The following is a 12509-nucleotide window of genomic DNA, read 5'->3' on the forward strand; positions in this document are numbered from 1 at the left end:
AGGTGAATTTAGCCATTAAAAGTGTTACTAAACCCACAGCAGTAAAATCTGTCTGTATGTGCAGCATAGCATGCTTGTTATACTCACTGTGGAAGTTAAGGGGTTAATCCACTGTGTTGTGTAAAAAGACCCTTTGATCCTATATGCACAGATCATCCCCCTTCTGCAGGGACTCTCTTGGCAAGGCCAGATAAGACAAAGTGATGGTAGTACTGCTGCACACGCTCAGTTTGGTCTCTATTGCTGGAGAGAACATTTCCTTGTTGATCAGAGATAGCCATGTCACATGATATTGACATCACACATGTGGGCATGTATACAGATCCTAAATGACAGCCCAGTCCCTCCCTTCTCCACGCCCAGTAACAAAAAAAAGAACACAGTTGGTGGGATGTCACATCTTGATTGATGGGGAATCTGCCTCCCATAACAGCATGAGGGACACCGGCTATAGTGTAAATCTCCTCCTACCTGAACGCTCAGCACTCAGGCAGACCCTGCAGTTTATCATGTGACCATGGTATACAGAACAGCCAAAAAGATATATAGTGGTAGTATTTTAATGTAAAAAGAGGATTGCTGTGGGCACTGTGGGGGGAGGGGGCAGATTAACTATTTTCATATTACTGAGTTTAGTAACACGAAGTTCACCGCACACATGTTCCAAAATCATTGTACAGGGCGTGGCCGGCGGCGAATCTGCATGGACGCTCATTGCTAGAGCTCCGTGCTAGACTGACTCCCTACAGAGACTAATGGCGACGGATAGAGCGCCCGAGGACAGATTATAAAACCGGAGAGAACGGGGATCACGACCGGCGGTATGGAGAAACGAAACCCCCGCAAGAAACCCCGCAAATTGGGGTTGTTTGTCAGCCCGGCCGAATCCCCTGGGAAACAAAATGGCGCGGGTCCCTCCTCCCTCACACACACACAGGCAAACCGTCAGGCAGCGCTGTGAGGAGAGGGACACAAACACTGAAGCTGCAGCAGCCTGAAGAGGAGAATCAGGATGATTTTGAATCAGATTTCACTAGCCCAGCTAAACAAAAGAGGAGAGTGTCAGCTGTGGATAAAGTGACATTGAGATTGACTGTGATTCTGAGACTGGAATTAACCCCTATGAGGAAAAACTTGATTCTTTCCCCACCTCTGGTAAAGCAATGCTTGACACTGATATGAAAGAGATGCTCAAATCCTTACATGGTGCAATCCAGCATGATATGAGAGCATTTATGCAAAAATCTAAAGTAGAAATAGAAGACCTGGGTGAAAGAGTTGACTATATTAAAAACAAAATGACCGACTTCACTGACGCCCATAATGAGCTGGTTGATGACCACTTTGCGCTTGAGGAAGAAGTCAGGAAACTAAAACTTAAAGTCTCAGATCTCGAAGATAGGTCTAGGAGAAATAATATTAAATTCCGTGGCATCCCTGAAAATGTTAAAAATAATGACCTGAAAACTTTTCTGCAAAAAATGATCGTTGATCTAATCCCCACACTGCAAAATCATTGTACAATCTTCTTTAGATCTATCAACAAGTATGCAGTGCAAGAACCTGCCTGATTGGATAGATTAGGCCAGCCCTCATATATCACTGTTTTGGTATATTGACTGCAAAGATTTTGGGGGCATATTGCAACATGTATGGTGAACTTTAAACCAACCAACCCGCTTGCTATGAGGACACTTGTGTGGGCTTGCTCCTGAGCCGGATTTCTGTGTCCTTAAAGTGATTGTAAACGATCACCTTGTAAAACAACCCATTCAGTTTAAAATTGAATGAAAGGCAAACATTTTAATATAGATATATAAAAAAAAAGACCAAACATTATAAATAACTTTTTTCCCTTTGTTATAAGTGATTACATTCCCTCTGTTCTCAGCTGCATAAGAGCTGGGGGGAGGAGAAACAGCAATACACTGATCTTCTCAGTGAATGGCTGTGCGGTGGGGGCATGTCAGGACAAGTCTGATCATTGGAGAGAGCAGGCCGAGTTCCCAGCACAGCTAGAGAACTGACCACTGTGTGCTCCCCTGCCTAGTGTGGTCAGTTTTTAACAGGAAAGCAGAGGGACTGGAAGGAACACCAGGGATTTCACACAAAAGGAAGCACTACAAAGAGAACAGGATACTTTCTCATACATGGTACAGCAGGGCACATATCAGAAATTTGAAATACAGGGGTAAAACACTTTAAGAGACAGAGAGTATGGCTCAGCCCCGCCCCTACTCAGTGGCTGTGATTGACAGCAGAGTGACACACATCACTGAATCGAGATCAGGCTTAGGTAAGTATTAGAGGGGGCTGAGAGGGAGATGCACGCTGAAGGTTTCAGCCCCACCCCTGCTCCTCACTCACTGGCTGTGACTGACAGCAGCGGGAGCCAATGGCTCCTGCTGCGGCAACTCAGCCAATGAGGATGTAGAGACCCACCCAGGAAAGATGTTACTCTCGTGCACATCTCTAGATCAAGATCGGGCTTAGGTAAATATTAGAGGGGGCTGAGCGGGCACGTTGCACACTGAAGGTTTTTTACCCTAATGCTGAAAATGCATGAAGGTAAAAAACCTTCAGTCTTTACAACCACTTTAAGCTGGCCATACACTAACCAAGTTTTGCTCAGAGGATGGCGCTGCTCCATTTGGCAAAAGTCTATTGTTATATTAATTTTTGTTGAAGGACTCTGCTGCAATACGTTCAGCCCAACAAGGGCTACATCGGTCAGATGCAGCCAAAGTTTGGGTATTCTGCTAGCTACCAGCTAAATGAAAGATATCTAAGTGTTTGGCCAGCTATAGACTTCCCTATGGATAGATCATAAGACAGATATGCAGTGCATAAACTTACATTTTTGCCTGATTGGGGAAAAAAAAACGTCAGCAGTGAATATTAATATATTTTCTTAAATCCGCCACATAAGAGCACACATGATTATGGAAAACACTTGGGGGTTTAAACAGTAAGCACATAGTCAAAACAACTCTATAATAGGAAATCATAAAAAGGCATACCAAACGGTTTTCATCAAATACTTCAAAGAGTAGTCTGTGTTTTTTTGGATACACCTGGAAAAGAAAATAAGGTGTGTGCACAGGATTTATTACACCACAAAATGTTATAAAAACATTCAGAATTATAAAAAGATGCAAAAGATTAGACACACGCACGCCTACAAGTTGAATATATATTTTGTAAAATTTAGTGCAGTTTTTTTTACAGTTAAGCAATTCACTGAAGGTTTCAACAGAGAGAACAGCTTCTAGGTTGAGTGCACTGCCTGCTACAACTTGTTTACTTTTATATTGTTGACTTTTCTTAGCACTATTCACATTAGATAAACTAATCTAAGATCTCTGCCATATCGCCATGTTAGCTGAGATGGAGGACAATAAGTAATGGGTATACAGTGGGTATAGAAAAGAATCACCCCCCTTCAAAATTATCAGATGTTGTTGCTTTTCAGCCTGAAATGAAGACAGACCCAGTTTTAATTTTATCTAGTTGCATTTAACTCGGCACAACTTATAACATCCAAGTGAAAGATATAACAGTAACATGTCGGAAAATAATGCAAAAATAGAAATCACTGAGTTGGAAAAAGGATCACTCCCTTGTGTCAGTATTTTGTTTCACCACTTTTTGCTTTAATTACAGCCTTAAGGCCTCTTTCACAAGGGGCGGATCAGTAATGATCCGCCCCGTGCACCTCCACTTGCTCCGTTGATCCCCGCTGAGCTGTGCAGGGACCGCCCTGTCTTTTCTCCGCTCCCCCCTATGGGGGGGGATCGGATGAACACTGACCGTATGTGTTCCACTGACACTAAAGATGGACATGATTTCTCCCCCTGACACCAGCGATCTGTCACTCTTCCTCCCACAGACACCATCGAAAAGGCCCTATTCCTCTTTTTCTGATCGTGTGTACGGGGATTAGGGGAGGATTATAACCCATCAGAATTTTTTTTTTTTTTTTTTTGCCATCTGTTTCACATTGGGGAGATTTCTCTTCACTTCCTGTCCCATATCCAAAACAGGAAGTGAGAGGAAATGTTTTTAAAGTAAGGGAATCCAGGTGTATCACCAAAACTAGTGTCCCCATTGAAAGATTTCCCCTCTCTTACTCTTCCAGGAACAACCCAAAATTTGGGATTTTCTTTTACTTTCATTTTTGATAAAAAGGGTAAACATGACAAATAGAAAAGGTGAATCTCGCTAAAAGGGGCACAGACAGCAATAAACTCTGACAGGGGCTCTAATCCCTCTCTAAAAAGTTTGGTCCTTAGTTATACTCTTAAAGCGCTACAAACACTGTAGCTGATGACTTTTAATAAATACACTTACCTGTGTCCAGGGTGCCTGCGATGTCGGCAGACGAAGCCGAGCAATCGCTTAGGTCTCGGCTGCCCCGCCGCCATCCTCGTGAGGGAATCAGGAAGTGAAGCGTTGCGGCTTCACTTCCCGGTTCCCTACTGCGCATGCGCGAGTCGCGCAGCACTATGTGAATGGGCGGATGTCATCTGGGAGACACACAAGGTCCCAGAAGACATCGCTCCCCATTTCCCAGGAGGCAGCAAGAGGAGGAGAAGAATGAAGACCACCGTGGATGAGGAAGTTTCAGATTAGGACGATCTGCCTAGTAACAGCCACTTCTGGTAAGTATAACAATTTTTTATTATTTTATTCAAATTTTTTGTAACCTTTTTGGCATTTTTTTTTTTTTTTTTAGGGTGGACCTCCGCTTTAAGTCCAACTCTGGGTAAAAAAAAAAAAAAAAAAATGTTCATATGCAGTGGCGCGGTTTGTCCAGATGTAGAGGAGAAAGCTCTATACTCACACGATCCTCTGCTCCACCAGTAAACAACGCTCCCCCGCGATCCAGCAATAGACTGCTTCTGACGTCCTCATGTCCAGAGTGGATCTATGTGCATACAGGGATGGACTGGCCATTGGGACTACAGGGAGTTTCCCGGTGGGCCGATGGCTCAGTGGGCCGGCTTCAGTGACAGCGGCCTGGGAGTTTCTCACTTCTGCCTAATCTTGTCCCATAAGGGGGGCACCAAACTGATTCTTTGCCCTGGGAGAAATAATGTCTAGCTTCCCCGCTGGTACTGCCTATAAGAGTACCAGTACCAGCCGTTCTACTCTAATAAAGTAAAATTGCTAGTGGCTATTGAAGGGGAGAGGGGGCTTGGGTGGCCGGGGGGGGGGGGGGGTACGGGAGTTGTCCGGCTGCTGTGGGAGAGACCTGTCAAAGTGGGCCAGTCTGGATGAAGTCCAGGGCCAAATTTTTGTCCCAGTCCAGCCCTGTGTGCATATGATGACATACCGACAGACTATGGCAGGGGGGGAGCAGAAGCCACAGGGACCAGTCATATGTGGGAAGGATCAGAGGATTAGGCAAGTGTATCTCTGTTCTCCAATCCTCTAGACAAAAATTAACAGTTCTCATTGCATGGAAAAAAATAATTTTGCCCAGAGTTGGGCTTAAGTATCACAAGCAATACAACCAATTCAGGCATTGCTTACAATAATTAAAATGGGTAGACATTCAAACCAGGCAACTACAATTGATATCAAACATCAGCAGTGCTTCTTAGTGCGCTAACACATTTTGCAACGTGTTGGAAAGTGTCTGTAAACAATCAAGTCAGCAGATTGGAGCATAAACCAGATTTTGAAGTTGCCATGCAAGTCCTGGATGGTGTAATAATCTCTGTTGTTCCTGGACAGGAAAACATTGTTAATAGTTGAGGGACAATACATTTTAATGGATTGAGACATCCTCTATTTCAACCATTTATTTCAGGCTGTTCAGAGATTAAATTAGTTTTTCTCACAATAAAGGAATAAGTGTCTGAAATTCCAGAAGCCAAGTTTGTGATGTGCTGGTGGAATAGAAGCGTGATCATGAATAAAGCAAATAGTTTATCCAGGATTAGTTGATAACTCAATTTATAAAAGTATATACGGTACTTGGAGGATTTCTCATGTATGCTTCAAAAACAAACACTTTTCAACCTCAGCAAAGTCAAGAAGGGGATATTTATTGTCAGCTATAACAACATCCACATGGAGCAATTAATAATAATAAATAGCTAATCGTCTTTGCACCACTCTAGTTTCTAAAACCTGGAGCTTTGTTCTGGAGGTCAAACATACATTTCTCAGATTGTCAGAGAGTGTTTTTTTCTCATACATAAATTAACATAAAAGTGTCCAAGAGTGCCCACAACAGAGGAGTGCATTGTTTTGTTTTTTTTATTGTGAAGCAAACGACAAATAGGACAAAATAACAGAAAAAGTCAATGAGCATAACTATTCACCCCCTTAAAGTCAATACTTTGTAGAGCCACCTTTTGCAGATCACAGCTCCAAGTCGTTTTGGATAAGTCTCTATATGAGCTTGACACATCTTACCATTGGGATTTTTGCCAATTCCTCCTTGCAAAACTGCTCCAGCTCATTCAAGTTCGATGGTTTGCGCTTGTGAACAGCAATCTTTAAGTCTGACCACATATTTTCTATTGGATTGAGGTCTGGACTTTGACTAGGCCATTCCAATACAATTACATGTTTTCCCTTAAACCACTCAAGTGTTGCTTTAGCATTGTGTTTGGGGTCATTGTCCTGCTGGAAGGTGAACCTCTGTCGTGGCCTCAAATCACACACAGAGTTGTACAGGTTTTGCTCAAGAATATCCCTGTATTTAGCACCATCCATCTTTCCCTCAACTCTGACCAGTTTCCCAGTTCTGACTGCTGAAAATGGGTATGGTGTTCTTTGGATGATGTGATGTGTTGGGTTTGTGCCAGACATTTTCTTTGATGGCCAAAAAGTTCAATTTTAGTCTCATCACACCAGAGAACCTTCCTCTATACATTTTGGGAGTCTCCCACATGCCTTTTCGCAAACTCAAAATGTGCCATTTAGTTTTTTTGGCTTTCTTTTGGCCACTTTGCCATAAAGCCCAACTTTATGGAGCGTACGGCTTATTGCCGTTCTATGTACAGATACTCCAGTCTCTGCTGTGGAACTCTGCAGCTCCTCCAGGGTTACCTTGGGTCTCTGTGCTTCCTCTCTGATTAATGCCCTCCTCGCACGGTCCATGAGCTTTGGTATCCCCCCATCTCTTGGAAGGTTGGCTGTTGTGCCATATTCTTTCAATTTGGTTATGATAGATTGATGGTGCTACTAGGGATCATCAAAGATTTTGATTTTGATAACCCAGACTTGATCTTCTCAACAAAATTGTCCCTTACTTGTTTGGAGAGTTCCTTGGTCTTCATGGCAGTGTTTGGTTAGTGGTGCCTCTTGCTTAGGCGTTGCAGCCTCTGGGGCCTTTCAAAAAGGTGTGTATATGTAATGACAGATCATCTGACACTTAGATTGCACACAGGTGGACATCATTTCACTAATTATGTGACTTCTGAAGGTAATTGGTTGCACCAGAGCTTTTTATGGGCTTCATACATACGCACATGGCAATTATCAGTTTTTTTATTTCTGAAAAATTGTTTTATGTATATATTTTTATAATTTTACTTCACCAACTTAGACTATTGTGTTCTGATCCATCACATATAATTCAGATTAAAAAAACATTGAATTAATGTAAGGTAAAAGGCCAAGGGGGGTGAATACTTTTGCAAGGCATGGTAGATGTAGCAATGTTCGCTTTAAATGGAAAGGGTGGAACCTTATCCTTAAGCCTGTAAAATTGAACAAGGATTTGCCTGAGATACCAAACAATTGTAAAACAGGAAGCAGGCCAAACCTTGCAGGGACCTTTTGGAATGACAAGAGTATATCAGTTTGAGAGAAGACACAGTTAAGAGGAAGGCATGAACAGCTCTAACCACATTATTATTATTATACAGGATTTATATAGCGCCAACAGTTACGCAGCGCTTTACATCAGGGAAGACAGTACAGTCACAATACAATTCAATACAGGAGGTATCAGAGGGCCCTGCTCGTTAGAGCTTACAATCTAGAATTCATCCAAGCAATGTCTACTTAGGATGAACTGGAACATAACAGAGATGGCAGAACAATGTCCTGGTTAAAGTAAGGTAAAGACCACAGGCAGAAGAAATTGAAGCTCTGGGCCTTGAGACAATTCCACAACAAGGCTTGGACACTCACCTAGCAGAAGTGGTGGCAATGAAGAAAGATACTTTATGATGAAGAGTGAACAATGGAATATCTCTGATAGAGTTTTTTGAAAAGTGGGGAGAACTAGGTTAACATCCCTCAGCTGATATACAGTATCTCACAAAAGTGAGTACCCCCCTCACATTTTTGTAAATATTTTATTATATCTTTTCATGTTACAACACTGAAGAAATTAGTAGTGAGTATACAGCTTGTATAACAGTGTAAATTTGCTGTCCCCGCAAAATGTCATGAATGTCTAAGCCATTCGCAACAAAAATGAGTACACCCCAAGTGAAAAATGCCATGAATGTCTAAGCCATTCGCAACAAAAATGAGTACACCCCTAAGTGAAAATTTCCAAATTGGGCCCAATTTGCCATTTTCCCTCTCCCCGGTGTCATGCGATTTGTTAGTGTTACAAGGTCTCAGGTGGGAAAGGGGAGCAGGTGTTAAATTTTGTTTTATCACTCTCACTCTATCATACTGGCCACTGGAAGTTCAACATGGCACCTCATGACAAAGAACTCTCTGAAGATCTGAAAAACATAATTGTTGCTCTACATAAGGATGGCCTAGGCTACATGAAGATCATAAAGGCCCTGATCAGTGCTAAAAAAAAAAAATACTATGTCACTGTATAAATGACACTGGCAGGGAAGGGGTTAACATTAGGGGCGATCCAAGGGCTAAAATGTGTTCCCTGTTTGTGCTTGCCGCACACTGCATCAAATTGGTCAGCATGGCTGTCGTCTCAGAAGGAATCCTCTTCTAAAGATGAGGCACAAGAAAGCCCTGAAGACAAGCAGAGTAAGGACATTGCTGGAACCATGTCCTGTGGCCTGATGAGACCAAGATAAACGTATTTGGTTCAGATCATGTCAAGCATGTGTGGCAGCAACCATGTGAGGCATACAAAGACAAGTGTGTCTTGCCTACAGTCAAACATGGTGGTGGGAGTGTCATTGTCTATGGCTGCATGAGTGCTGCCGACACTGGAGAGCTACAGTTCATTGAGGGAACCATGAATGCCAACATGCACTGTGACATACTGAAGCAGAGCATGATCCCCTCCTTTTGGAGACTGCGCCACAGGGCAGTATTCCAACATAACAACCCCAAACAGACCTCCAAGGTGACCACCGTCTTGCTAAAGAAGCTGGGGTAAAGGTGATGGACTGGCCAAGTATGTCTCCAGACCTAAACCCTATTGAGCATCTGTGGGGCATCCTCAAAAGAAAGGTGAATGAGCGCAAGGTCGGTAACATCCACCAGCTCCATGTTGTCATAAAGGAGTGGAAGAGGACGAGGACTCCAGTGGCAACCTGTGAAGCTCTGGTGAACTCCATGCCCAAGAGGGTTAAGGCAGCACTGAAAAATGATGGTGACCACACAAAATATTGACACTTTGGGCCCAATTTGGTAATTTTCTATTTGGAAAATACTACCTTTTTTGCCAGTTGTTTAGACATTAATGGGTGTGTGGTAAGTTATTTTGAAGGGACAGCAAATTTACACCGTTATACAAGCTGTATACCCATTTTTTCAGTGTTGTCACATAAAAAGATGTAATAAAATATTTACAAAAATGTGAGGGGTGTACTCAGATTTGTATGTGTACGTACATTCATGGGAAAAATTACAAAAAAAACTGTGAAACTTGCCAGCTTCTCTTTCGTAGCTCTATACCCTTTCTCCTTCTCAATGATCTCCATCAGGAGCCTAAAACCCATTGCAACCTTTTGTGGTTTGGAAAGGTAAATAAGCCTTAAGATTAACATCCTTCCATGCCTTTTGTATGTTATGCAAGGCATCCCAATAAAACTACCATCTGCTTTTTTTTGCCCCGATAAAAAAAATGTGTTTAGCTCCTTCCTTTGGAAAAATGCCACCCAAGAATGAGCCTTTCCCACCTAACCTTACTTGGGCATAGATCTAAGCCTCAACTCATCATCTGACGAGTGGGATCATTCTACAATCCATAAGGGCTCCCTGAATGTCAAAATGCAATACCATGGCTACAACGTATATAAAAGGACTCTCTCTCCTTATTGAATACACATTTCCCCACATACAACTGATCGTTACTGGAGATGTACAAACAAGAAAGAGACTATGCTTCACATCTGGTGGTAGTGCCTGAGATACAATCATATTGGTTCAATGTATAATTGAACAAGTCTGTTATCTGTATTTTAGCTGATGGGTCCCCTATTCTCCATAGGATCACCCTCACAACAGCTTCTATGCTTCCGCTGTTTGTAACGTGCTCCATGTCTGGACAAAAACGAAAGCATCATGGGAATGGGGAGTGTTAAACTTAGTTGATCAATGGCTTTTTTGATTGCAAGTGTCCAAATCCTTCTAGGCAGCAGTACAACCCAATGTTCCTAAATTCTACTGGTCCTGTGTCTCTTGATGAACGATTAAGAATATAAAAATGTTCTTCTTAGATATAGATGAGTGTTTTTCAACCTTTTTTTCAGTCAGGGCGCTCTTGAAAATGATTTTCAGTCTCGAAGCACCCCAGTCTAAGGCTTGTTTCACATTACTGCGTGTCGGGAACGTGCATAAAATCACACACATTCCTGACATGCAGACAAACGTGCTGATATTTAGTAGACGTGCTAGGCTCTCGATAATGCTTAACGCTAGTCTCAAGCATTGGCAAACGTGTCATGTGCCAAATCAGTGCGCCTTTTTAAAAAAAAAAAGGGTCTGGGACTTCTTTTCCTGCATTTCTGCGGATAGGACAGCCCTTGGAAATTAATGGCCTGACCTACACGCAACCGCACAGATGTGAACTAAGGCACGTTCACACATGAGGCTGGGAGATGGTAAAGCCATGATGCAAATCTGCATTTTTACAACCCCAACTGCTCCCGCTTTAGCTGCAGCGGTAGCAGCCAGGGTCATATACATATTGTGTCAGTGGCAGGAAGTATACCCCCAGATGAATGGGGCCGCTTTGCAACCATGTGCATTGCACGTGGTTGAGGCATTGTGGTGCTGCATTTAAGGGATTAAAACAGGAATTGAGGAGGCGACATATTGCCTCTTCACACTGTCAAATGCATGGATCGCTTTTCAGAGGAGCGGCAGTTCTGATTGTATGGGATTAGGGAACGAGATTAAAATCAACATGCATGTTAATATACATAGACACACACCTAATCTCATAGAAGATCACATACATAATGTACATACATACGCGGCCAATTAAAAAAAATTGCAGTACTGTACCTTTACTGCACTTCACAGTACTGAACTGTAGGAGGAGGCGGAGAGCTTAGGATTTGGTAAAACACTTTAGTGTCTTTATTGAGCTTGGTCTGATCTTTAAATGTCCTTCTAAAACAAAACGCCATTGGAACCCCTGGCAACCTCTGATGGCACCCGGTTGGAAAAGGGTGGTTTAGATACACTTTAATGTTCAGTACTGTGGTCCTTTTTTTTTTTTTTTTAGCTAAAAGGATATAAGCAGATGATCACTAAATGCACAACAGATAAAGGACGTGCATGTTGGTGAAGGGAGGATCACTAAAGGATTCTACAGTTCATTTCTATTCAGATTCTAAACAGATCTCTTCTTGTATAGCCAAATAAGAGAATATCCAAAAGATGACAAAAGTGAAAAAAGGACTACAGAAGCAGCGTTTTAAAAATAAACAATAAATACACTACTTACTCTGAGTAATATTTCCTCATTCCATTTTGGATGCAAGCTCTATAATAAAAAATAAAAAAAATAAAGTAAAAAAAAAAAGTCTTTTTTTTTTTTATTCAAAAATTATATTTAAACCATGTGATGCAATCATTATATAACCCTCAGGGAGAACTACATATGCCCAATTATTGGGTAAAAAGAAAACTAGCTGTTTGAGCTGCAGTACAGTAAAGAATGTAACGTTAAAAATTAACATCATTCTTCAATAGTGACATAAAGGATTCTGGTTATATAAGCCTTTAGACTAAGGCTCAACTCACACTTGTATTACTCCAAAAGCTGGTGACTTTGGAGTGCAACTTTGATGCAACTTTGGATAGGTGCGACTTGTATGTGATATGTTGTCCCACTGTTGCATGTAACAACACATTCAGGTACAACTTTCATGCCACTTTTGGGAGTTAACATTGAAGTCTACGGCGATCAAGTTGCATGAAAGGCGGACTACTTTGACGTCATGAACTACTTTGAAGTCACTATGACTAAGTCACACATATATGAATGGTTATCAGTGGAAAACATGGGGTACAACTTGTCATGCGACCTTGATGTCCAAAGCCGTATAAAAAGTCGTACAAGTGTGAATGGGATGTAAACCTTTTTTAGATGTTGTTATTCT

General features: G+C 42.0%; 1 protein-coding gene across 1 annotated transcript in view; it reads right to left on the bottom strand.

The window, feature by feature from the left end:
• The window catches only part of NEDD4 (NEDD4 E3 ubiquitin protein ligase), a 199855-nt gene that overhangs the window by 141550 nt on the left and 45796 nt on the right, over positions 1 to 12509 (bottom strand). The window contains exons 4-5 of the mRNA XM_040342736.1: positions 11852 to 11890; positions 3021 to 3074 (exon numbers count right to left, since the gene is read on the bottom strand). Coding sequence (XP_040198670.1) covers positions 3021 to 3074; positions 11852 to 11890 — 93 coding nt within the window. The remainder of the gene's footprint in view (positions 1 to 3020; positions 3075 to 11851; positions 11891 to 12509) is intronic.

The sequence above is a fragment of the Rana temporaria genome, chromosome 3, assembly GCF_905171775.1.
Source record: "Rana temporaria chromosome 3, aRanTem1.1, whole genome shotgun sequence".
Lineage (NCBI taxonomy): Eukaryota > Metazoa > Chordata > Amphibia > Anura > Ranidae > Rana > Rana temporaria.